A 27,449-nucleotide genomic window follows, 5' to 3' on the forward strand; every position below is an offset into this window, starting at 1 on the left:
ATCCCCCAAATATCCTGGGGGATATTTTTTTCAGATTTTTCTGCAGTCATGCTGCTCTATAAAAACTTCTACATTCTATCTATTAACTAACCTATTCAAATTCAAATACATCTTATTTTTGTTTTCTGGCCTGTTATTCATTTTTTATTTGGTTTTTTTAAAATTAAGTTTATATGCCACCTGTCTTTCAGTTATATAACGCTGGGTGGTTTTTTGTACCCATGTTTTGACACTTGCAGATCTGAAAAAAAATTCCTCTTTTTATCCAAGTAATAAATTACTGAAAAAGTTTATCTTTTATATCTAATGAGGAACCAATGATGAATACTCACTACTGTTTTCATACATTCACTCCATATTACTCAGTCCATACTTAATTAGCATTCTATTAGCAATTATCATCATTGGGTTAAATGTTTTGCTAATGTCAATATATATTATCTCTGCAGCACTCCTACAAACTATTGGTCTCATGAAGAGCCAGAACCTGCCCTTCTGGCTGGTATGCCACCACTCCAGTGGAGGAAAAAGATGTCAAAGAGCAGCAGTGGAGGGGAGGATCAAAAGGGCAGAAGGAGGGAGAGATAGGCATATGGGAAAATGGAAGTAGCACAGAAGAACAGCAGAAGTGTGATGTCATTGCTTAATGACCACTTAGTCATGACCTAACAACCAGGATCTTTCTGGACACTAAGGTCAGTTAGCTTTTGAGGCATTAAGGCACTCTCTGATACAATAAATTATAAATCTGCCTAAGATAAACTTGTGTTTGCTCTGCAAAATCATAAGCATCTTTGCTGTATAATCTTGTGTTTATTATATGAGTGCTGAGTTTTCTTTGATTATCACCATTTTTTAAGCTCACTTTGCCAGTATATGAGTCATCTGAAGTCTTGGCAAGTCTGGGGGTCAACTGATGATAAAAGAAGGTTGTTTAAAGCTGTTAGACATATCTGGTTATTAATAGAAAAGTAATTAAATTTTGACTTGGAATTTTGAGACAATGCTAGCACTTTCTTAGAGAGTGAAGAAAGTTAATACCCACCCCTCCTAGAAGAATGAAATATTAAAAGGGCAGAATATTATATTTCCCTGGATGAGAAAAGGAGAAACATGTTTTAAAGGTAAAGCAGCTCCATGCATCTCCCTGCGTCCCCTTCAGCTCCAGGGTGATGGGATTAAAACATGGCCCTCAGGACATGATAGGATTAGCCCTCTATCAATCTAACAACAGAACTCACTACTTGGCACCTGGGGAGATTGCATCACTCAGCAGGATTCAACCAAGTCTGGGACTCAAGACAACCTACAAAGTTACCCCTACATGACTCCATGGGAGCCTGACAACCAATCAGAATACATTCCTTACACAGGAACAGGAAGCTCCAAGATGGGTATAAATCTCTCTCTCACCCATGTGAACCTCAAACCATGTGCTCCTGTCCACCATTAAACCATCTTTCCAAACAGCCTCCATGTTTCCAGTTTCTTTCTTCCCACTTGAAATTGAACCCAGACGGACAATTCTTCCAACAAGAGTAATTCTAGATTGAAAATAGAGATAATTTTTAATTGGAATTCTTGGACAAGAGATTAATACCTTGAACTAATTGATTAATAATACCACTTTTAGATATTTTGATACATTACTTTTGAATATAAATTACATGAATCATCTGTTTGGTAGTATTACAGTTAAAGCCTAAATCATTAAACAGCAGGATCAAACGTTTTAGCAGCAATTTGATGTTTAAGAAATATTGTATTTGAAGTAAAAATTGCAATCTAATTTTACATAAAACTAAAAAAATAGGAAGAAGGTTAATACTGATAATGTATACTTGGAGTAAGGAATTGGAATATCCAGTTTTGAATAGCAAACAAGACCTTATTTTAAGAAATTAAATTATTCTTATGATCTAGAGATGAAATTAATTCATCAGAAAATTATGGACTTTTCAAAGAAGGTTTAAGGGATGTTGGATATTGTATTATTTATGTTGACATTGATTTGAATTATTTGATCAGATGTTATTGGGTCTTTAAATGATAAATTAATGCAACTGGAGAAAAATACAACAGCAAAATATAAATGTGATTTTTACATATTTAAAAATATGGAACTTGATATTTTACGGAGAACTCTGGCTTTAACGAAACTTATTCACAAAGAATTATTTTACATAGTTGGAAAGATATTTACATTCCCAAATAGTTTTTATTTTATTGAAATTTTATTTTTTGAAATGTCTGTATTTTATAAAAATGGGAAGACTGCAGTGTATGATCTAGTTTTAATATGTTACAAGATTGAGCTATTTTTACATTATCATATCATATGGAGCCTTTTTCTTCAGTTTTTGTTCATTTTAATCACTCTGAACTTTCCTTTCTGATTATATTAATTACTGTATTTTTATTCCTATATTTAGGTTTAATTATTATTTGTATTCCATTATAAATTATCAAATTAAAAAGAAGGAAATTGGGTGAAAAAGTTTGATGATTATTAGATGGCAGCAGAGATCATTTACTTGTTGCTTCCAATGGCTATCTGGATTTTAATGACTCGGATCTGTAAATACAAGTAGTCCTCAACTTACAACCACAATTTGAGCCCAAAATTTATGATGCTAAGAGAAACATATGCTAAGTGAGTATTGTCCCATTTTATGATCTTTCTTGCTACAATTGTTCCGTGAATTGTCGCAGTTGTTAAGTTAGAGACATGGTTGTTAAGTGAATCTGGCTTCCCCATTGACTTTGCTTGTCAGGTCATAAAAACTGATCACATGACCCTGGCTCACTGCAACTGTCATAAATACGAATCACTTGCCAAGTGTCTTAATTTGGTCATGTGACTGTGGAGATGCTGGAAAGGTTATAACTGAAAAACGGTAACATTACTTTTTCAGTGTCATTGCAACTTTGAACAGTCACTAAACAAACTGTTTGTAAGTTGACTACCTGTATAGAAGCTATCTCTGACTAAATAAGTGTTTAGTACATACAATCATATATCTCTGTGATGAAACCAGTGTTTCTGGAATAACAGCTCATGAAATCTCTGATACTTATAACAGTCTGCTTCATAAAATAACAAAACTGCTTAACTGATTAAGCATTTGCTGCATGAAATCACAATTTGCTACCATTGAACCGCTATTTGCAGTCTGAAACAGCGCCTGTCACGTAAACAGTGCTTACTGTATTAAAACACTAAACTAAGGTTTGATATATGAAATTGAAAGTCTGCTATTTAAATTTAAATCACAGGTCTTGGTATAAAATAGGGAAGTCCATTCTGCTACAAAGAGCTACATTAGAGTTTAATGCATTAAATCACATAACTCTTCAAGTGCTTTGCCGCTAGTCCTTACTTGCGCTTTGTATAGCTAGACCGGAAAAAGTTCTAGAGCCAGCTAATACTTGGTGGCCTCGCCCCCTTTCCCGTATGCAACCAATCGGGAAACTAGAGTCTCTCTCTATGAAATTACCTCTGGGAAGCACCACCTAGTTTTCGCCTGAGTGACGTAATCGAAGGCGCCGCGTCTCCCTTTGGTTTCCGTCGCTCCTCTTTGGACATTTGGGAAAACGTGGTGTTTTATTTTGTTTTCGGCGAGGAAGGAAGTTTAACGAAAACCAGGCGTGTTCCGTCTTCCGGAACACACGCATTAATGGTAACCCATGTTTTTACGCGTAGCACAAACGATTTATATAACGTAGATAAATTTAGCGATGTTGCAGTATTCAGCAAAAGTGTGTAGGTTTTGTATACATATATGGCATGTGCTGCACTTAGCACTTGTGGATAATTTAGTTATAAGTATTGCTTGCTGTAAGGTGGTAACTCCATTTTCTATCGAAAGTTTCAGAAACAATAGAGAATAGAATGGACGAGTGGTGAGCATCCTTTTCTGATGGATAGAGCCAAACAGCCTCTTCTGATGTAGAGAGCTGGCGCCAGTGAAATAAGGCAGACGGAGTGTAGAGCCTGCTAACAGGCCTATAATTTGAGGTCAGCCTATCTAAAAGATCATGGCTTTATTTCAGTCCTCCCTGGATAAAAAGATCTTTCAATCCATTTTTATTATGGTCGCGGATCAACATTACAAATAAAAGCTTTAAAAACAATAATTAAAAATAAAAAACGGACAAAATAATATATTAACAATTAGTGTGAGTTATCAGTGGGCAATTAGAGTCTGCTTAATTTTGCATTTTAACAAAATTGGATCACATTCAAAAAAGCTATTTTGTATTGATCTGATAATAGTTGTACATAAAAAAGATCAGTATTTTCCAGTGTTTTATTTAAGTGAGGTGTTATAGAGTCTGTGAGTTCTTATAGAAGATACAGTATAGCAGATATGACCTGTAGTTTCGATGGCCCTTTGTCCACAGGGACGCAATCTCACCTCATATGCTATTTTTTTATGTTGGCCCTACAAAACTGTTGTGGGAAGTGCATTGAAGCATAGTAAGATTAATGATAATAATCTTCTGATTTTCAGGACAGTTATATAAGTATCTCACTGCTTTAAAAGGGGGTATTTGACTGCTCAAAAAAAAAAAAACATTCTTAGGGAGTGCAGCCTGATCTTGTTGGATTTCCAGATCTTTGATACCCTTAGTGCACTAAGTGCACTAACTCATACCCTATAATTAAAACAGTTTTCTGGAGAAAACAAAATATTGCAGTGTTTGTGAAATGGTCCTGAACCATATTTATTCGAAACTATTCTATAAGGAGGGAACTGAAACCTGTAGGGATAGAAAGATCTTTGATAAAGCTTAATACATTCCCATCACTTCAAAAGATATCTGATAACACAAGTGTAGGCCATCTCAGGGGCAATTGCAATACATTGGAACTTCCTGACAACCATGGGTTTCTATGCATTTGTGACGAAGGCACTTAAAAAAGAATATGACAAAAATATTGCAATTTACATACTTTTATAAGTCCGCAGACCTCAAATATCTAAGGAAAAAAATTGTATTATGATGTCATTAGTGTATGAATAGGATTTTTAGTGCTTGCCTCTTGTGCAGGCAGGAGAGGCAGGGAAACAAACATTTTCATATATTTTAGCATGCAGTATGGAATGCACTAGAATGTTTTAGCGCAGGGTTTTAGTGCAGCTTGTTACCTTCTCTGCTGGCTTCTGCAGCCTTTCAGGGTAGGCTGGCAGAGAAGATTGCAAATGGCAATCATATAATCTCAGAGACCTTGGCAACTGAGTAGAAGTGTAAACAGATTGCTAAACACCCAGATTGCAATCATATGACAGGGTTATGGGGTGTGAGTAATGTGTAGTTGGAAGTGTTTTACAAGCCATAAAGCACATTCTTTGTTTCTTCGGCTGTCCCAGCTTCACGGCAGCCATAATGGCTGCCTCTCCTTTTCTTCATTGGATAGAAGGGAATCCCTGGGTCCAGCTGGAGAGCTGCTGTTATCTTTGACCTACAGAGTCCCCCTCCTTTCTTCATCACCTCTACAGGGTCATGTCTTACAAATTACATTGGCTGGATTTATACAGCACACTAAGCCAAAACCAAATAAGCCACTTCATGATTTAGTAGATATGTCTGTTTTTACACATACCTGTTCAGGATAACTGGTTTAACAGTGAGCAAAACAATCCAATAATAATTTTGATAAAATTCTGAAACAAGTTTGGATTAAGGGTTGGATTTTATAAAACTGCATTTCCTTCTCCCTCAAATTGATGAATCCATTTTTTTCCAGAGTACCAATGCAGAAATACTGAATGAAAACAAAGCCATGACAATCAATACAAGCACAGGACCAATAGAAACTTCTGTCAAGCATTTTCCTTTTAAAGCTCCAAGATTTATTGTATGTATTTTTTCCATAAATGTGTTACATTTTCTTGAGACAAATAACCTTTTTTATCTATAGTAGTTTGGCTATGAAATGTGGAATGCATTCAAGTATTTGATTGTGTAATGCCATATTTCTCTTCCATTCTTCCTCTCCTCTGCTTTCAATTGTTTTCTTTCTAACCTCTCTGTCCTCTTCCTATTCTTTTAAAAATATTTTTCTTTCTTGCCTGATTTGTATTTGATATGCACAGTATGGCTACTAACTCCAATTAAAACTGTAATATTATTAAAATGATATTAACAATATTATATTTAAAATAAATAATATAAGAGGACAAGAATTTAAATGTGGATCCCAATAAAGTTATGTTGGAAACAAATATCTTCACTTAGTGTTAGATGGGGTTCTTGTATCCAAGTAATTTACAATATAAAGAACTTTACATTGAAGCTGATCAAAAACCAAAAGTCCCATGGATTTTAACCAATTTTTATCTTGGCTGTTGATAATTGTTGATTAACTATCATTATATAGGAATAATGCAAAAATGACCTTAGGGAAGATATAACAGCTCTTAAAAAGGGAATGAAGAAGCTGGTAAAAATACTGAGAAATAGGGAAACACAAGAGAAAGAAACTTAAAATAATCCTTTCTTGAACTGGAACAAATAGAAACTTGTATGGACTTTCAAGATTCTGTTATTTACTCATGTCTTGAGATACTGGATTAATTTGTTTGATGATCCATCCGTTTGTTTTGTTGGCTGTCTATATTTTCAGAAGAGCTTTTCAATTCAAAAAGTGAAAAGAGTGAATGCTCTTCCTATCCAGCTACTTCAAGTCCAAAGTGCTCTAGCCAACAGTATTTGAAAAACAAAATTAACAACATAACTGTATCAAGTTCTGGAAACCCATGAGCAACATTCCTAGTATTCTGTTTCACCATTTTATTTTCTGTTAAGAAGACAGTTTCCAGAATGCTTTCCATAGGTTTTCTTTGAGTGTAAACACATTGGTTCTTACACAGAATAAACATTTATTCTTTTACTTGCAAGAAGGAACTTCCCAGCATTTCTTTAACGTAAAATAAATAGCTAAACTGTTTTAATAAGTGCTGCAACAAAAGCAATTTAAATAGTGTCAGTATACTTGTTAAATATACTTTTTAAACATTCTAGCACTCTGGCACTGGTGGAGCAGCAGCTGGCAAGAAGAACAGAACGTGGAAGAATCTGAAACAAATCCTTTCTTCAGAAAGAACACTGCCATGGCAATTAAATGATCCAAGCTGTAAGCTCTTTAGATTTTTCCTACATATTTATAAATAACAGCTTTCTAGAAAATACTTGGAAACTGTTTTTCCATTGTGAGATATATTGTGACCAAGTAGATTTCAGCAAAGGGGAATACTTACTTAGCATGAACAGAAGCATAATTGGAGTGACATGGAATTGTACTATACATATTCCCTTCCTTCACAAGTTTCCATATCTTAAAAAAGAATTAAAATACATTGAAATATGGAAAAATATTTACAGCCATCAATTCAAAAGATACAATTACCACAGATAACTGTTGTGACCCAGCTCCCCAAACACGACAAACCCTCTGTAGTTGAAGCAATGATTCCTTTATTAGGAGTGCCAGGAACCTCAGCAAAAAGTTTTTCTCTTACAGCAGGCTAACAAGTCTGTCTGGCACGGAGATGAATAGTTGTCTGCCATATCTATTCACCTCCGTCCCCTGCCTTTTATCCCCAGAGCTAGGATGGGGCTTTGCTAGCAGCGGTGCCGAAGAATCCCGAGGATCGGTATTTGCACTTCAGGCACTGGACCCAGCTGTTCCTCCTCTTCCTCATCAGCCACCTCCAGAGTGGGAGGTGTTGACTTTCCATCTGAGGGCTGACGGATGGCCCAGGCTCCACCTCTGTCTGTCTCTCTGACAGCTCCATTTCCTCTTCTCCCTCGGAGTTCTCAGGTTGCCTTGATTCTGACCTGACTCCCACTCCTCCTCATCTGATTCGGCTGCTGGAGGGACTGGAGGCCAATAGGCCACAACAATAACTATTTCTAAAAGGAGCATACCTAATGACTTAGAAATGCTTTAAACTTAAAAAAATGTCCCAAAAGCATCTGAAGAAAAATGTAAAAAACATGGTTACAATATGAATAAATGAATAGCTCAAACAGTTCAAGAGAAAAGTAACATCTTGTTTTCCGTTTAAATGGTTACATTACTTCTAGGTCATTGATTTAAGTAATACTGGTATGTAATTTAAAAATTATTGAATTTAAGATTATTCTTTCCTCTTCCCCCAACAGAAATTATACCTTATTTGTCATAATAAATGTTTTTTTGAGCTCATCTTAGAAGGGAATATCTAAAACTGTCTGATTTCAAGACTATTTGTACCGTAGAACTATCACTCCAACTATAATAGTTGCCGTCATCTTATTTTCTGTTATCATGCTAAAAAAATGGGGTGGGGTGGTGGCTCAGTAGTTAAGATTCTAGACTTGTCAGCTGGAAAACCGGCAGTCCAGATTCAAGACCTGAGTAGCACACAACAGGGTGAGTTCCCGTTTTCACCCCAGCTCCTTCCAATTTAGCAGTTCGAAAGGATGCAAATCCGAGTAGATAAATAAGTACCACTTTTGTGGGAAGGAAATAGCACTCTGTGATGTCATGATGGCCACATGACCACAGAAATGTTTTCAGACAGCACTGGCTCAAGAGCCTTCAGATAAGCACTTCCCCCCCCATAGTAAAATCTACTTTACTAGTAGAGTAAAATCTGCAGGGACTCCTTTTAATAAAAAAAGTACTGAAAACACATTTGGTGATGCACTGATACAAAAGCAGGTATATATCATAGTTGAAAAGAATGCACTTCAATGTAAGTGATGCATGTTGGCTCTAAATATCTAGATTGTACCTAGCTAGTAGAGTCTAATTCCAAAAGGATGGTTATAATCATGATTGGTAGTTCAGCAGAAACAATACTGTAGATAAACTTTTTCTGAAAATATTTTGTTTGTTTTGTTTTTAATTTTCATAATTAAGGGAACTGTGCACTAAAGCAGAATCTTAATGTCATACTGAAATACACTCTTATTGATGGGAGAAAAAACTGTAGGTTGGGTTTTTGTAGGACTAAGGGAACTCTGCTATTAACAATCGTAATAACAACACAATTTGACCTATCCAAAAATAAGATTCCCATTTTATCCTGAAAAATATTATCATAATAAATTCCTGTGACTATACTTAGTTATCTCCATCTGTTTTGTCAGATAAGAGTACCAATAATGTCTTTAATTACTTTTATTTCTTCTCATTTCAGAAAAATGATCATCACATCTTTCTCAAAATTATTGCTTTTCTGGGAAAAGATTGTGATAGAAATTTCTTAGTGAAATAAATTTGCCCTCTCTGATAAGGAAAAAACCTAATTATCTGTTTCAGATTATAATAATTACCAATTAAAGTAGCAATTATCATAATGCAATTTTAGGGAGTAGAAAATGCCAGTATTCATCTGGCTACAGTGTTACTTTGAATGGAAGACTTGATTTTGAAGCAGTGGCCCCAATCAGTCCATGAAATACACCCTTTTTCATCCTTTTCTAAGTGCTTATGTTGCTTTTGCTAAAGTTTGTTTTTGTTTTTGTTCTCATTTGGATGGTTTTAATTTCTTGAGAGAACCATTTCTGCCTATGCAGTATTAGTTTTTTAAAATCCTGTCTTATTAATCAGCTTATTGATGCCCTGCATTTGGTATTGTATTTTTTATAAAGTGTTATATTGTTTGGCATTATATATTTTATTGAACATTTTGTAATTCTGAGTAATTTTCAGAAGAGACATTCTCTGCATGGAAATCACTTGTTAAGAAGAATAAGAGTCCATAATTTGAACATATTGTAATTTGAATTGCTACTGTGTTTCCCCCGAAAATAAGACCCTGTCTTATATTTTTTTGAACCCTGAAATAAGCGCTTGGCCTTATTGCCATGCGCTCAAAAGCCCGATTGGGCTTATTATCAGGGGATGTCTTATTTTGGGGGAAACAGGGTACTTAACTGATATTTTACAATTTAATTTAAATGAATACTTCAAATTTCAAAAGCGAATTCTTAGCATTAGAATCTTAATTACATGTCCTTGCTTGGATAGGATACTGCCTGTATATTTGTGGTGATTGGAAATAATGATGGCATTAGATTAAACATTTCAATGTAAATTGCCTAAGAATTGGAGGCCAGCCAGGTCTGTATCGAAATAATGAATTTAATTTCTTTTTAATTTCTTTTCCTCCAGACTTCAGTATTGATGCTCTTACTTCATTTAAACCAGTCAAAAAATATTCTGATATTTCAGGACTGCCTGTAAGTATTTTAAACTTATTTTAGAATTTAACTTTTCTCTGTATTGGTCTAAACACTTCCACTGTTGTTTAATAGTTATCTAACAAAATAATTTCAAACAAAATCAGACTGAAAATAGAAGCTATACAACCTTGGAGGTGTAATACCATTTGCCCCAGCTCTTGCCAATCTAGCAGTTTGAAAACATGTAAATAGGTACTGCTTTGGCGGGAAGTTACTGTTTTCCATATTTTGATGCTGGCCACATGATGATGGAAGTGTCTTTTGGACAATGCAAGTTCCTTTGACTGAGAATCGGAGATGAGCACCGCCCCCTTGAGTCAGTCACAACTGGACAGGGGAAACCTTTAAACCTTTAATTTAAACCAACATTGAAATCCCAGATTAGAAGAGTACTACAGCCTTATTTCTATGCTTTCCAGCTGAAAAGTATTTGTGAAATAAATCATAACATTTTAGTGTTGAAAATCACTGTGAGGATCAACTGATCCAACTCTCTGCAATATGGGAAAAAAATAGTTAAACATACAGGAGAGGAGACTGTACAGCTTCTTGTTAAAATTCTAGACTTTGTTTTACTTTTGTTTTTCTTCTATAATTTAAAACTGAAAACTTCCAAATGTTACTTAGGAACAATTTTTAGTCATCCTGATAGATTGTTAATTGCATTTTAAGGATATAGACATTCTCTCTAAATCTAATCTACTTCTTAGGATTGTTGTGACATAAAACTCAAGAGAGATTCATGTATAAGCTGCTTTGAGCACCTGGAGAAAACATGAGAAAGAAATCTTAATAAATTAGGTGTACAGTATCTGGTAATCAGCCCTATTTTCATTTACGTCAAGTTCCCAGGTAGATTATAACCTGGCCTCATAACAGAAACTTAGCATTTGCAGATAAAATGAAAAGCAATCATAGTTTACTTTACATTCTGGAACTAATAAAAGCATAGCACAGGTATCCCTTTCTTTATCTAGATCCCTTTACTACTATTGAGCCATGTACCTTTTATTCAGGGGTGAAATGTAAAATTTGTTACTACCGGTTCTGTGGGCGTGGCTTGGTGGGTAATATGACTGGGTGGGCATGGCCAGGTTTTTTTTAAAAAAAAAACTTTTCAAAGCATTTTTTCTAATGCTTTGAAAAGCCTCTGCCGATCAGGCAACTCAGCTGGGATCGTCAGAGTGGCTTTTTTAAAAATGCTTTGAAAAGCCTCTCTGACGATCAGGCAACTCAGCTGGGATCGTCAGAGACTTTTCAAAGCATTTTTTTTACCACCTCTTCGGCCAAGAGGTTGCAGAAAAAATGCTTTGAAAAGCTTCTGACGATCCCAGCTGAGCCACGCGATCAACAGAGGCTTTTTTTTTACTTTTAAAAGCATTTTTTCGTCGGAAGAGGTTGTAGAAAAAAATGCTTTTAAAAGAAAAAAAAAAGCCTCTAATGATCATGCGGCTCAGCTGGGCATGGTGGGGAGGGGCGCACAGGGATTTTTGCTACCGGTTCTCCAAACCACCCGTCACCATCGCTACCACATCGGGTGATCTGGTCCGAACCGGGAGCAGTTCACCCCTGCTTTTATTCTACATTTGTGCTTTTGGGTTTTCCTGCCTAAGTCACGATCTTGCTTTTCTCACCACTGAACTGCATCTGGCCCAATGCTCAAGTCTTCTTAATCTTGAGTCTATCTTCCAAAGTATTGGCTTGGTGTCATTTCCAAATTTGATGAGTAATATATCCCCTCATCTAGATATATCTTTAGGAAAACATTGAAGAGGATTGGGCACAAGACAGAACCTTGATGTACTGCACTGCATGTAGATGTAGTTCCATTAAGGACTACATGTTGATTGTGGTTGGTCAGCCAAGTGTGAATCTATCTGATAATGGTATTGTCTTTTGTTCTATTTTACAACAAGTAGATTGTGGTCTACCATGACAAATACCTTACTGAAGTCCAAGTATAGCATATCCACAGCATTTTCCTGGTTCATTAATTTAGTCACTTTATCATAGAAGAATATAAGTTTTGTCTAGCATGATCTGTTTTTAACAAACTCATGCTGGTTTTCAATAATTGGCTTGTTCATTTCTAGTGGTTCACAAATCCACTGCTTAATTCCCTTTTCCAGGATTTTTTCAGGTATTGATCTCAACCTGATTAATCTATAGTTTCCTGGATCCACATTTTGCCCTTTTTGAATATTGGAATTACATCAGCTCTTTTTCAGTCCTCTGGCAGTTCCCTATGCTCCAGGAACTCTGGAATATTTTGTTTAATTGTTCTGAGATTACATCTGCCAGCTCCTTCAGTAACCTCGAATGTAAACCATTTGGTACTGAATATTTGAACACATCCACAACAGATAGGTGTTCTCTTCTCAATTTCTTGCCTATTTTTGACCTGCATTTCTATTCTGTCTCCCACAGTGCTGCTTTTGATAGGTAAAACTATTTTTTCCTTTTACATAAAGACAAATGCAAAAAAGGAATTAAGCAATTCTCTTTTCTCCCTGCTGCCTGTCAACTTGCCATCTTCTCCCATAGTGAATCAACTATTACCTTGATTTTCTTCTTGCTTCCTTCTATATTGGGAAAAACATTTTTTTCAGTTATTTTTGGCATTTGTTGCAAGTCTTAGTTCATCCATTCTGAGCCTTAACCTTCCTGATCCCGTCTTTGCAGATTCAGATTATTTGTTGGCATTCTGCTCTGTTATATGCCCCTCTTTCCATTTTCTATACTTATCTTTTTTTGTCTTTCAGTTTGTTAGAGAGCTGTTTGGCTAACATTCCAATTTCACCTGGGAGTGTCTTGTTTATATGTCTCTATGATATTGTTTTTATTTGAGCCTTTATTTTCTCATTTTTTCAAAGTACCCGAAGCATCACTTACTGGTTTTCCCTCTAAGATATCTATCCATGGAATCCTTCCTATTCTCTTTCTTAGTTTCTTGAAGAAAGCTCTCTTAAAGTCTAAAACACTAGTCTGACTTTGTTCAATTATCTGTCCCTGCGTTATGGCGAATTCTAATATGACATGGTCCTCTCCCCCAAAGTTCCTGCAACTTCAACTCTTCCAATCATTTTGTCTTAGTAGTAAGAATTAAGTCTAGTGTAGCTGATCCTATGATACCTTCCTCAAACCTTTGGAAAAGAAAATTGTCAGCTAGAAACCTGTTTGATCTTCCACTCCAGGCAGAGTTAGTTTCCCTGTTGATGTCAGGGTATTTAAAATCCCTTATTACTATAGTGATGTGTTTCTTGCATATCTCAGTTAACTGATTTGTGAAAATTTCATCTATTTCTTCAGCTTGGTTGGATGGCCTGTAGTACACACTTACAGCAATGTCATTCCCCCCGCACCTAATATTCAAGATGGCTTTCATCCTTGGCATTGTATATTACTGTAGAGATATAGTAGTTCTTTATACATATTGCAAGTCCTCCTCCTCTTTTGGTGGACTTGTTTCTTTTGAATAATTTATGTCCTTCTAGCAGTATATTCCAATCATGGACTCCATCCCTCCATATTTCAGTAATAGCTACAATATCCTACCTGCCCTCAAGTTCTCCCTGTTTGCTCCCTGTACTGTGAGCATTAGTATACAGATATCTGAGCTCTTTATAGCGGACCCTGTGTTTGGTTCCTGCATCTCCTATTTCATGTCTGAGTGCCCCTTCCTTCTCATCTCCCAGTTCTTCATTGTCTGATTTGTTGTCTTGGAATTTGTGCTTTGGGTTTTGTCTTAAAAACTGATCTCTGTTTTCCAATCCCCTTCTTCCAGGTATTTGTGAGGTGACTATCACTTGCCAGAAGCCCTTCCTGTAAGCAGTGTAAACCATGTTCCAGAAATGCAAAGTTCTCTCAATGGCACCATCTCTTGAACCAGTGATTTACCTCTAAAATCTTCTGTTCCCTCATTGCGTGTTGAACTTCTGTTGGAAGTACATATGAAAATACCACCTGTGTTCTTAACTCTTTTGCCTTCTTGCCCAGTTACTCATAGTCCCTGTTATGTTTTTCAGGCTCTTTTTTGTTGTGTCATTCATCCCAACATAAAAGAGGAGAAAGGGATAATAAACAGGGGACTTGATTATTTGGGGAAATCCCTCTTTTGCATCTTTGACCTTTGCATATGGAGGACAACGTAACTCCCTTGATAGATTATCTGGTCTATAAGTTGCTGTTTCTATTACTCTGAGAAATGAGTCACCAATCATCACCATTCATCTGTTTCTTTTTGAGGAACTAAGCAAACTCCTCTTTTTTGTAACAGTCTGAGCTACTTTTCTTCCTGTCACTGGAATACTTGATGAACTTGATGGATCCTTTCAAAGAGATATGGAGTTGTCAGTTGCTTTTGTCCTCTTTTAGAAACTTCACCAATTTCTCTGGAGTTAAGAATTTTGCAAAATAATATTTCCTGTAGGGTGCTTAAATATTTATAAAATAATACATGAAGTCCTTGAAATTAATTGTAAGTAATCCTCCTGTTGAAAAGTTGTGTTGATTGGAAAATAAACAGATGTTAAGAGGTGACTGGAGGGCTGGCCACAGGAAACGAAAAGAACAAAGGATTACTCTTAAAATGACCCATTATTACAGTGGAGCCACACTATTTGGCTATAGGAGGAATTAAGGCAGTTAGGAACAATTTACTAAGAAGTTACTTACAAGATTATTTGATATTAATAAAGAACAACAGATTTTATTGGCTAAAACAGAGACTGAGACTGATTGTCACAGAGACTAAGACTGATTGTCACAGAGACTAAGACTGATTGTCACAGATCTCACAGGGAGAGATCTGCAGCAGGTAGCCAGAGCCTCTTTCACCCCTGAGGCCAGAGGTGGTATTCAGCTGGTTCGGACCAATTCGGGAGAACTGGTAGTGGTGACCTGTGGGTGAGGGTGGGCCTGCCCATCTGCCCGGGCGCAATCCTGTCCTATATCGCTGTGTTTTTGACGCTGCACACGTGCGGATGGTACGCGTGAGCAAATTGCTGTGTTTTGTGATGATGCACGCATGTGCGGACACTCATGCGCTCACTTTTCCAGTGCTAGGCAAACCGGTTGCTATAGTATGTGACTCCCACCTCTGCCTGAGGCATTCCATATTTTGCTTAATGATCTGCACATTCATTTAATGGCTGCATCAGAGAACAGGACGTGGGCAGGCTCCATTATGGTTGGATGTTAAAGACCTATCTATATGTTATTACCCCTGGAAACCTTTAATTGACATTACTGATGAGCACTGAAATTACCAGGTTTTTAAAGATTTGTTCATAGATAAGAGATGCAATGTAAGAAGAAGAGATAATTTATTTTAAGAGAAGTTAATAAGTTACTAAAAATATTTATGGTTGTGAAGGAAGAAATCATTTCTTTATATATTTTCTTCACTTTTGTATTTTTTCTATTTTCTACACCTATTTTTTCTTCTCCTTTTTCAATTTGTATCAGTTTTTTAAATCTTTTTATCGTTTATCATTGTAAAAAGTGAGGACAATGCAAGAAATGTAAATAGGTGTAGAAAATAGAAAAAATACAAAAGTGAAGAAAATATATAAAGAAATGATTTCCTCCTTCACAACCATAAATATTTTTAGTAACTTATTAACTTCTCTTAAAATAAATCGAACATTGTCTTACCTGAATGTTCCTTTTCGGAGTACTGCTCCTGCAGTCCATAGCTGGGTTTCTTCATCATCACTTCCTTTTGACTGGGTGATATTTCAAACATATATCCTTCTTCGTCCTGTGACCACGCCCCCTGCTCCCATAATGCACCAGTCTTTTCACTCAGTCACTGGAGACTGGTGTGTTTTCTCTCTCTTCGTGCATAACCTTGTGCTTTTCTTAGTTCTTTTGGCGTTTTAGGCTTTTCTTTATTTTTTGTTAGTGTTTTTATCGGTGAGAGCCTGTTTAAAAGGAGCTGCAGGGAGCAAGAACCGGCGCTGGGGCTCCAGTCCGTTCTCCCCGGGATTTTCTGACGGCCGTCAGATCGCAGCTGGGGTTTCCGACCCTTCGGGGCGGTCCCCGATTCCATTTCTAGCCACCGGTGTAAGCGTGGGGATTGCGGATAGCTATATTCACCCCCCCACACCTTTACTTTGCATTTTATTTTCTTCGGCTCTCGTAGGGGCGGCTCCGGAGCCCTGCATGGTTTGCCCTGCAGGCTCTGATGTACTATCGGCACTAGTGCGTGGAGGCTAAAATAGCTGGCTTGGCTGCCTCCCTTCCCGGCCACTTTTCCCGTGCTGAGAGGACGCCTCGCTTATCGTTCGTTGGAGACTCCAGCTGTGTCCTGAGCCCCGCCGGTGGTGAGCGAGTTGGGCATCCGTCCTCCGGGCGGTGCCCTCAGAGTATTGGAGCCGGGATTGTGTGGCGGGCAGTATCGTGGTGGACTTAATTGGTCTGTGAAGATAAAACTGTGTCAGGTGTTGCTGTTCTCTGCCGCCTGTGCTTTGCGAGCGCCATTTTGAGGCTGCCCTTTGTTCCAGCGGCCATTTTCGTTCGATCACCCGGCTGGTCACCTTCGACTCCCCCTGCGGCTGACTTTTGATTACCTTTTCGAGGGATTTTACCTACGGAACCCTCCTTTTGATTCACTGCCTCTGCCTTGCTTGCTGTCCTTGTTGTGTTGGGACCAAAGGGCTTGACTTGTTTTTTTCTGAGAAAGTTCGTGAACTTACTCCTGGGGGGTTTTTCCTTGGTGCTTCCACCTGCGCTCACTTATTGCCTATAGCACGCACACACACACACCTCGCCATTCAGGCGACTGGTGACTCTTGTATATAGTTCCTGCTGTTTATAAAAAAAAACAAAAAACATTTGATTATTATTGTATATAGACTTACCTTTCTGGAATGGCAGATTCCTACCTGTCCTCTGACTCGGAGCGGGAGCCCAGTCCACCTAGGGCCCCGTCCACGCACAAAACCAAATCCCGGGGGAGGTCTACTGCCACATCTGCTGAATCTCGCCAGCACAGACCTTCGTCAGTGGCAGAAAAGGACGCCCTGCGTCGCCATAGAGCACTTGAGAGGCAGTGTGATAGGGCAAGGCAGGCCACGTTGGCTTCTGTCTTCGCCACTGATCAACAGTCGCTTCAGCATGGTCACACTTTGGTTCCTGAAGCCACAACTACTCTCGGGACGGACCCTGCCCCAGATCGTGCCTGCTCCTCGGCTGAGGATCCGTCTGTGCTTCAGCGTGGTCTCTCCAGAAGGACCTCAATGTCTTTACCAGATGTTTCGGCTGTAGGTCTGGCAGAACCCCAGGTTCCATCCTCCCGTCGGGCAGGGGCGACCTTTACCCCGACCGCTGCAGGGCTTCGGAGACCAGATGGTCAATTGCTAGCCCCCCAGGTGGATTTCCAGGCAGCGTTGTCCAACGCTCTTTCCTCTCTGTTGGCTGCGGGACTTCAGCAATCCGCTCTTCAGCAACCTATTCCAGTTCCACCTTCTGCTTATCACTCAAATGTACCTGTTCGCTCCAGGTCCCCATCGAGGTTGGCTCACGTCTCTTCGGGGGACTCCGACCAGGAGGAGGAGCTGCCTGAGGAATTGGAACTCTCGGAAGATGAGGGCCTTACACCGGACACTCCTGCCTTCTCCGGATTGTTCCGGCCTTCTTTGTTTAAATCATTGTTTCATAAAGCCCGACAGACCACCAATATGGGGGCCCCGCCTGCTGATCTGGCCTCTTCTGCAGCCCCCCATGAGGCCTTGTTTTCGTCGTCAAAACCAGGGAAAGACTTTATTCCCTGCCCTCAGCTTTTTTCCGATGTTCTGCAGTCTCCTTGGTCTCAACCGGGCTCCTTAATGGGCCCCACTAGCCTAGACAAAAAGTTGTACTGTGGAGCTCCGGAATTGGACACCTTATTATCTTTACCTGTGGTTGATCCTCCGATTGCAAGTCTTTCTTCCTCTTCGCTCTTGTCTTCAGACGCGTTGGACGTTCTTAAATCGGAGGACAGAAAAACTGAACTCTCCTTTCGTAAGGAACATCAGTCTCTGGCTTGGACAATTAAGACTGCGACTGCCACGTCGTTCTTTAATAGAGCCACGTTGCTTTGGCTGAAGCAACTTCAAGAGAGACTGCCGCCAGAAGACACACGTCTTCACCAAGACATAAATAAAATTGTGGCTGCCACCAAGTATTCGGCGGATGCCTCGTTAAACTCGGTGAAGTTCGCCTCGAGGGCCTTGGCCTCTTCTGTGACATCTCGCAGGCTTTTTTGGCTCAGAAATTGGAGAGCGGATGCCAGAGCAAAATGGAAGTTGGCGGCGGCTCCTTATAAGGCCCCGAACCTTTTCGGTCCTGCCCTAGATCCTGTCCTCGTCGAGGAGAAGGATAAAAGAAAGGTGATGCTCGTATCTTCGTACCGCAGACCGGAGCGTCGCTACGCACCCTATGCTCAGCGTCAGCCCTTTCGGGCTTCGTCGGGGTCGGGCGGCCCCTATTCACAGCGCAGCTTTTTTCCTGGAACCGACCGGTCGTCGGATAGGCAGCATTTTAGAGACAGATCCAGGACCAGCGGCTCCAGACGTCCCTTCCGTGAAGCGGGCTTCCGCCAGGCCCATCGTGGAAAATGACTACGAGTTGCAAGATCCCATTGGAGGGCATCTTCAACTCTTCAGCCACCAATGGGAACGCTCAACCAAAGACGCCTGGATCCTTCGGACAGTATCTCAAGGCCTGGCCATCGAGTTTCTGGGACGTTCGCCAGTTCGCTATGTCCACTGTCCGACCCACCTGTCTCCCGACAAGGAGGCTCTCTTGCGGAAGGAAGTCCTCCACCTGCTTCTTATCCATGCAATAGAACCTGTTCCACTGGATCAGCGAGGCAAGGGCTTCTATTCGACTCTCTTTTTGGTTCCAAAACATTCGGGCAGTTGGAGAGCCATTTTAAATTTGAAGCAGCTGAATCTGTCGGTTCGCTACCGCAGATTCAAGATGCATTCCCTGGGGTCCATCCTTGCTGGAGTGCGACGGGGCGACCTCCTCCAGTCTGTCGATCTCAAGGAGGCATATCTGCACGTTCCGGTCCTCCCGGCCCACCGCCAATACCTACGCTTCCAAATTGGGGAGGACCATTATCAATACTGTGCAATGCCCTTCGGCTTGTCATCTGCTCCAAGAACTTTCACAAAACTGGTAGCGGTGGTGGCAGCTGCTCTCCGAATGTTACCTGTGAGGGTGTTGTGCTATCTGGATGACATTCTAGTCCTGTCCTCCTCCAGAAGCCAAGCATCTCGGGACCTGGCCCTTGTCATCGGTTCCTTTCAGGACCACGGGTTTTCGATCAACTTCCCAAAGAGTCACCTTCACCCGGCCACTGTTCTCCAACATTTGGGGGCGGTGATCGACTCTGTTTGGGGCCAGGTCTCCCTCTCCCTGGACAGGGTGGAAAGCATTCGCAATTTGATTCGGCTCATTCAATCCAAGCGGTCTGTCCCTCTCCTACATCTATCCCAGTTGTTTGGAAAAATGGTCTCATGTTTCTCGATAGTGCCATGGGCGCGCAGACACACGAGGCCGTTACAGTGGTTCCTACTCCCTTTTCAACGCACGGGTCACAGCGATTCTCTCCACAAGGTCTCACTTCCCCCTCAAATTTCCCTGTCCCTCAACTGGTGGACAGGTCCCAAACTTCTCCTCGGTACTCAGTTCCTGCTCCCGGATCAATTGACGTTGACCTCAGATGCCAGTCTCTTGGGCTGGGGAGCCCATCTCAACGATCAGATGGTACAGGGCCGCTGGTCACCTTCGGAACAAGCATTGAGCATCAACATCTTGGGGTTGAGGGCGATTCGCCTAGCTCTTTGTCATTTTCAGTCCCTGTTGCAGGGCCAGCACGTCCTCGTCCTCACGGACAATATCTCAGCCAAGGCCCATATAAATAAAGAAGGGGGCACGAGGTCGAGGGACCTGATGCTGGAGGCGGAGAAGCTGTTCTCTTGAGCCGAAGGTCACGTTCTATCTCTGAAGGCCGATCACATCTCGGGCGTGGACAATGTCAGAGCCGATTGGCTCAGCAGGCAACTGATAGACTAGTCGGAATGGGAGCTGGACCCCGAGATTTTTCGAGAGATTACCACAATCTTTGGCCTGCCAGTTGTGGACCTGTTCGCCAGTCCGGCGAACACCCAACTTCCCAGATTTGTGACTCGTTACCCATCTCAGATGGCAGAGGATCACAACGCCCTACGATGTCACTGGCCCCCCCGGCCTTTTGTACGCTTTTCCTCCAATTCCGCTGATTCCTCAGGTGATTCGGAAGTTGTTGGATGAACGTGCGGAACTGCTGCTGGTGGCCCGCAATTGGCCTCGTCGGCCATGGTATGCCGACCTGGTGGCTCTGGCCGTACTTCCCCCGTGGGAGATTCCACCGACCCGTCTCTCTCTGCGCCAAGGAGCAGTGTCCCACTCAGATCCAGGATGGCTCCAATTGGCCGTTTGGCGTTTGAGCGGGTCATCCTGCGCAAGGACCGTCTCCCCGATTCCGTCATAACCACTATACAGGCATCTCGTAGACCTTCAACATCGCGCATATACGAGGCCTCGTGGCAGGCCTTTTGCGCCTGGTGTGCTGACAACTTGGTGGACCCTACGTCGGCTCAGGCCATTGACATTCTCTGTTTCTTACAATCCGGCCTGGACAAGGGCTTGTCGCCGTCTACTCTTCGTCGACAGACCGCTGCTTTGTCCACTGTCGTTCGCTGTCCACCTTACTCGTCTCTGTCTCAGCATCCCCAACTCAGAGAATTCTTGCATGGGGCTATGAACTTACGTCCGCCTCCGGTTCGTTGATACCCGACCTGGGACCTTTCTCTTGTTCTTCAAGCGCTTATGTGTCCACCTTTCGAACCGCTGGGCTCTATATCTCTTAAGTATTTGTCCTATAAGGTCGCCTTCCTCTTGGCGATCACATCCGCCAGGAGGTTATCCGAACTTTCAGCTCTGTCAATCAGGAAAGACTTGTGTATTTTCCACGCCAATACTGTTGTTCTTCGCCTGGACCCGGCTTTTTTGCCTAAAGTGAACTCATATTTTCACCGTGCTCAGGAATTAATCCTTCCTGACTTCTGTCCGCCGCCCAGGCACCAACGTGAGAAGGATTGGCACACCCTTGACGTGCGCAGGGCCCTCCGTCGTTATATTCGCAGGACTGAATCGTTCCGGAGAACGGAGGCCCTTTTGATATCTTTTCATCCAAGGTCCTTGGGCCAGAAAATATCTCCATCGACTGTGGGCAGGTGGATTAAGGCGTGCATCTCTACTGCTTATGAACGCCAGGCCAGGCAGGTTCCGTCTGGGATTTTGCCTCACTCTACTCGTAGTGCGGCGACGTCTGCTGCCTGGGCCACTCAGGCTTCTGTTTCCGACATTTGCCGGGCCGCCACCTGGTCCTTGGTGACACCTTTTATCAGACACTACAGGGTGGATTCTTTTGCCTCCGCTGAGGCTTCTTTTGGCCGTCAAGTCCTGCAGAGTGTTCTGGCGATGCAGGACTCTGGGGGCCTTTAGTTTCCCACCCTTAATTTTTCTGAGCTTGGGTATATCCCAGCTATGGCATGCAGGAGCAGTACTCTGGAAAACGAACATTGTCTTACCTGAATGTTCCTTTTCGGAGTACTGCGACTGCAGTCCATCCCCTCCCCTGATTTTCTTTTTATATTCTTTGACTGTTGGTGTCTGAGCCGGACTGGATTTGTTATTGTTTTTCCTCCTACTGGTGTTTTCTTGGACTATTTTAGGTGGTCGCGCCTTCGTTCAAAGACTGGTGCATTATGGGAGCAGGGGGCGTGACCACAGGATGAAGAGCGATATATGTTTGAAATATCACCCAGTCAAAAGGAAGTGATGACGAAGAAACCCAGCTATGGACTGCAGTCGCAGTACTCCGAAAAGGAACATTCAGGTAAGACAATGTTCGATTTATTTTAAGAGAAGTTAATAAGTTACTAAAAATATTTATGGTTGTGAAGGAGGAAATCATTTCTTTATATATTTTCTTCACTTTTGTATTTTTTCTATTTTCTACACCTATTTTTTCTTCTCCTTTTTCAATTTGTATCAGTTTTTTTAATCTTTTTATCATTTATCATTGTAAAAAGTGAGGACAATTCAAGAAATGTAAATAGACGTGTCCTTTTGGGGAAATGCTATGCACATAGTTTAACTAGATTTCAGTAAGACATTTGACAAAACAGATCACAGCCTATTTTTGGTAAATCAAACTATGGAATATATAGTACCATCATTAGATGGATTTGCAACTAGTTGACCAACTGCACTCAGCAGCTAGTCCTCAATGAAATTACATCTACATGGAGGGAAACATGCAGTAGGATACTTCAACATTCTTTCTTAAACTCAATACTCTTCAACTTCTTCATAAATGATTTGGATGAAGGGATAGAAGGAGGACTCATCAGATTTGCAGCTGACACCAAGCTGGTAGACTAACTAACACTTTAGATGATAGGCTCAAGATTCAGAAGGACTTTGACTTGAGCACTAGATCCCATCCAAGAAAATACAATTCAGTACTGAGTAAAGTAAGATCCTACAAATAGGCAAGAAAAACCAAATACATAGATACAGAATAGGTGGTATCTGGCTCAATAGTAGCAACTATGAGAGAGATCCAGACATCCTAGCAGACTACCAGTTAAATATGAGGCAGCAGTGTGTCAAAATAGCTAATGCAGTCATATTAGAGTCAATAGAGTGATAGTATTAAGATCAGGTAAAGTGATAATACTACTTTATACTGCACAAGTGAGACTTCACTTGCCATATTATGTCCAATTCTGGTGACAATGATATAAAAATGTTCAGACCCTATGTTGTGACCCGGACTCCCGAGCCTGTCCTAACAGAGGAAGAGGACTTAGAAGGTGATGGGGAGGAACTGATAAGGCCTCCCTCTCCAGGACCCTCCTTTCTCGCAATGCCTCAGGTTCCATCTGAAGGCCAGGAGGAACAGCCTGGGATGTGCCAGGACGAAGGCATATCGGAGCACCAATTGATAGGGAACGAGGATGATGAATCCTGGCTTGATCCCAGGCAGCGTTGGAGGGAGAAGCGTGCGCAGCAACGGAAGAGGCGTGGGAGGACCAGAGATTGAGCTGAGTCACGGAGCCACACCCCACCAGGAATAAAAGTGGGTGGGATTGCTCTTCAGGCTTTGTGACAGACAAAGATAAACCCTGAAAGTCACATCGTGATCTCTGAAATTTGATTTGGATATATTTCGGACTGAACATTGACTAAACCCTTGTCTCATGGATAATTTGTTGCTCCTGGAACGGACTGAAGATAAGTCCTCTTCTGCTTTATGGGAGTGAAAACGGTCTTGGCAGGCATTCAGCAGTTTGCTGCCAAAACCTTGGTCTGCCAGGAATTCTAATCTGTTTACCCAATAAAATATTGGCAGGCGTGCTTGGTATTACGTTTGCCTGTGTGAGGAAGGGGGACAGAACACCCTAGAAAACATGCAGAGAAAAATAACAAAGATGATAAGGAGTCTGGAAGCTAAGCCATATGATGAATGATGAGGGAGCTAGTATGTCTATGTAACAAAGAGAAGGATTAGGGTTGATATGATAACAGTCTTCCAGTACTTGAGGAACTGTCTAAGAGAAGAGAGTGTCAACTTATTCTCCAATGCACTGAGATCAGAACAAGAAGTAACTGATAGAAGGTCATTAAAGAGAGATCCAACCTAGAACTAAGGAGAAATTTCCTGACAATGAGAACAATTAGTGGAATGGCTTGCTTCTGGAAGCTGTGAATAGTCCATCACTAGGGATTTTCAAGAAGGGTCTAGACAGTGATTTGTTCAGAATGGTATGATCTCCTGCAATGGGCATGTGGTTGGACTGGAAGACCTCCAAGGTCCCTCCCAACCTTATTATTCTATATTCTATGTCCAATATGGCCATGAGCTTTTCAAGAGTTTTACATGACTTGCAAGAAAAAGCATTAACAAAATGTTACAGAGTGTATATAGAAATATACATTTTGCATAAAAATGGAAAGTGAAGCAACCTATCTTAAAGGGCCGGGGGGGGGTGGGCAGTGGTTAGCGTGCAGTACTGCAGGCTACTTCAGCTGACTGCTAGCTGCAGTTCGGCAATTCAAATCTCACCAGCTCAAGGTTGACTCAGCCTTCCATCCTTCCGAAGTGGGTAAAATGAGGACCCAGATTGTTGGGGGCAATATGCTGACTCTGTAAACCTCTTAGGGCTGTAAAAGCACTATGAAGCGGTATATAAGTCTACGTGCTATTGCTATTGAAATCATGGGTGCTCCATTACTGGAGGTTTAAAGAAAAGTTTGGACAGCCATTTGTTTGGGATGGTATGAGAATTCTTATATCTGGGCAGCAAGTTGGACTAAATGACCTCCATGATTCCTTCAGATATTAATGATTCTATGGCAAGGATCACATTTATACTACCCTGTTTTACCAAAAATAAGACATCCTCTGATAATAAGCCCAATCAGGCTTTTGAGCGCATGCCCTAAAATAAGCCACCCCCTGAAAATAAGCCCTTCCCGAAAATATTTAAACACATGCACAGCCAGTCCCTGCCATTTCCTCTGGTTTCCTCCACATAACCCAAAATAATAAGACCTCCCCAAAAATAAGGCCAAGCGCTTATTTCAAGGTTCAAAAAAATATAAGACAGGGTCTTCTTTTCGGGGAAACACGGTATCTTTTTTTAGGTATTGATAACCATTTTATAATGTGGAAAATTAAATAGAAAATCCATTTCAGAACATATTTTAAAATTTGAACTTTTAATATTATGAAAACATGGATGGATAGAACAAGGATTAGGGTTAGGGTTAGGGTTAGGGTTAGGGTTAGGGTTAGGATTAGAAGGAAAACTAAATGACCACATAATGTTTCCAATAGTATTGATTTTCACTGTATTTAAAATGTGCAATTTCTGACACTTCCACTCTAATATTTCAATTTGTGCTTCTCTTACAGGCAAACTATACTGACCCTCAGAGCAAACTGAGATTTAGTACAACTGAGGAATTTGCCTATATCCGAATGCTTCCTTCAGATGTTATTTTGGGTTACCTTACACTAAGGAAAGCAACAAATGTTGTTCCCTGAGAAACAAAAACAAAGCCATCATCATCTTTTTTAAAAATGTAGGATGTATTGTATTGAATGCACAGAATGTATACTATCAAATGATAAATGTTTTCAATTCAATTAAAGTATTATTATTGATTCAGTGTTGGTATTTATTTTTCCTTTTTTCCACAATGTTGATTATAGTGAACAATATGCCCAGCATTTATCACTGCATTGGTTCTGTTGAAATTAGGACTAAAATACTACTTGCAAAGGCTTGTAATCAGTTTATTAAAACTCAGAGTAATTAGAGGGAGTTTAACATTTCCAACAAGACATCTCTCCCAGTTGACGGAATCAGAAAGGGAAGAGATTATTCAGTTATATACTAAATATATACAAATGAAGTATTTCTCACAGAAAAGTATTGCAGTAACACATGTTTATTCCCTTTGTGTGTATTGGAACAAAACCAAAAAAGGGAGGAAAAAAAGCAAATTGGACATAATGTCACACAAAACTCCAAAAATGGGCTGGACAAAATCATTGGCACCCTTTACTTAATATTTGGTTGCACACCCTTTGGAATAAATAACTGAAATCAGTTGCTTCCGATAACCATCAATAAGCTTCTTACACATCTCACCCAGAATTTTGGACCACTCTTCTTTTGCAAACTGCTCCAGGTCTCTCTTATTAGAAGGGCGCCTCTTCCCAACAGCAATTTTAAGATCTCTCCACAGGTGTTCAATGGGATTGAGATCTGGACTCATTGTTGGCCACTTCAGAACTCTCCAGTGCTTTGTTGCCATCCATTTCTGTGTGCTTTTTGACGTATGTTTGGGGTCATTGTCCTGCTGGAAGACCCCAGATCTCCAATGAAAACCCAGCTTTTTGACACTGGGCTCTACAGTGCGACCTAAAATCTGTTGGTAATCCTCAGATTTCATGATGCCTTGCACACATTCAAGGCACCCAGTGCCAGAGGCAACAAAACAACCCCAAAACATCAGTGAACCTCCACCATATTTCACTGTAGGTACTGTGTTCTTTTCTTTGTAGGCCTCATTCCATTTGCAGTAGAATGTAGAATGATGTGCTTTACCAAAAAGCTCTATCTTGGTTTCATCTGTCCACAAGACGTTTGCCCAGAAGGATTTTGGCTTACTCAAGTACATGTTGGCAAACTGTAGTCTTGCTTTTTTATGTCTCTGTGTCAGCAGTGGGGTGGTCCTGGGTCTCCTGCCATAGCATTTCATTTCATTTAAATGTTGATGGATAGTTCGCGCTGACGCTGATGCTCCCTGAGCCTGCAGGACAGCTTGAATTGCTTTGGAACTTGTTTGGGGCTGCTTATCCACCATCCGGACTATCCTGCACTGGCACCTTTCATCAATTTTTCTTTTCTGTCCATGCCCAGGGAAATTAGCTACAGTGTCATGGGTTGCAAACTTCTTGATAATGTTGCGCACTGTGGACAAAGGCAAATCTAGATCTCTGGAGATGGACTTGTAACCTTGAGATTGGTGATATTTTTCCACAATTTTGGTTCTCAAGTCCTCAGACAGTTCTCTTCTCTTTCTGTTGTCCATGCTTAGTGTGGCACACACAGACACACAATGCAAAGACTATGTGAACTTCTCTCCTTTTTATCTGCTTTCAGGTGTGAGTTTTATATTGCCCACACCTGTTACTTGCCCCAGGTGAGTTTAAAGGAGCATCACATGCTTGAAACAATCTTATTTATCCACAATTTTGAAAGGGTGCCAATGATTTTGTCCAGCCCATTTTTGGAGTTTTGTGTGACATTATGTCCAATTTGCTTTTTTTCCTCCCTTTTTTGGTTTTGTTCCAATACACACAAAGGGAATAAACATGTGTATAGCAAAACATGTGTTACTCCAATACTTTTCTGTGAGAAATACTTCATTTTCTGGAAAAATTTCAGGGGTGCCAACATTTACGGCCATGACTGTATAGTATTAAGAGAAACTGGATTGGAAGAAGATGAGCATGGTTTTAAAATTGGGGGAAGAAAAAATCAATACGTTGCACTGTATTGATATTACACTGGTAAGTTGTGTTTTAAATA

The 27,449-nt window shown here is 40.6% G+C and overlaps 1 protein-coding gene across 1 annotated transcript; it reads left to right on the forward strand.

The window, feature by feature from the left end:
- The first annotated feature begins 3,495 nt into the window (after positions 1 to 3,495).
- INO80C (INO80 complex subunit C) lies at positions 3,496 to 25,513 on the forward strand. Its single transcript, XM_034416330.3, has 5 exons — positions 3,496 to 3,680; positions 5,753 to 5,863; positions 7,030 to 7,141; positions 10,172 to 10,239; positions 25,262 to 25,513. The coding sequence occupies exons 1-5, from the start codon at positions 3,678 to 3,680 to the stop codon at positions 25,391 to 25,393; spliced, it is 426 nt and encodes a 141-aa protein (XP_034272221.1). The 5' UTR covers positions 3,496 to 3,677; the 3' UTR covers positions 25,394 to 25,513.
- The last annotated feature ends 1,936 nt before the right edge of the window (positions 25,514 to 27,449 follow it).

The sequence above is a fragment of the Pantherophis guttatus genome, chromosome 4, assembly GCF_059756535.1.
Source record: "Pantherophis guttatus breed Tessera chromosome 4, ASM5975653v1, whole genome shotgun sequence".
Lineage (NCBI taxonomy): Eukaryota > Metazoa > Chordata > Lepidosauria > Squamata > Colubridae > Pantherophis > Pantherophis guttatus.

What these genes read in the sequence shown, in the direction of transcription:
- INO80C (XM_034416330.3), top strand. An exon ending in TTAAAGCTCCAAGATTTATT is followed by an intron (nt 5,864 to 7,029) that starts GTATGTATTTTT and finishes TAAACATTCTAG; the next exon opens with CACTCTGGCACTGGTGGAGC. An exon ending in GCAATTAAATGATCCAAGCT is followed by an intron (nt 7,142 to 10,171) that starts GTAAGCTCTTTA and finishes CTTTTCCTCCAG; the next exon opens with ACTTCAGTATTGATGCTCTT.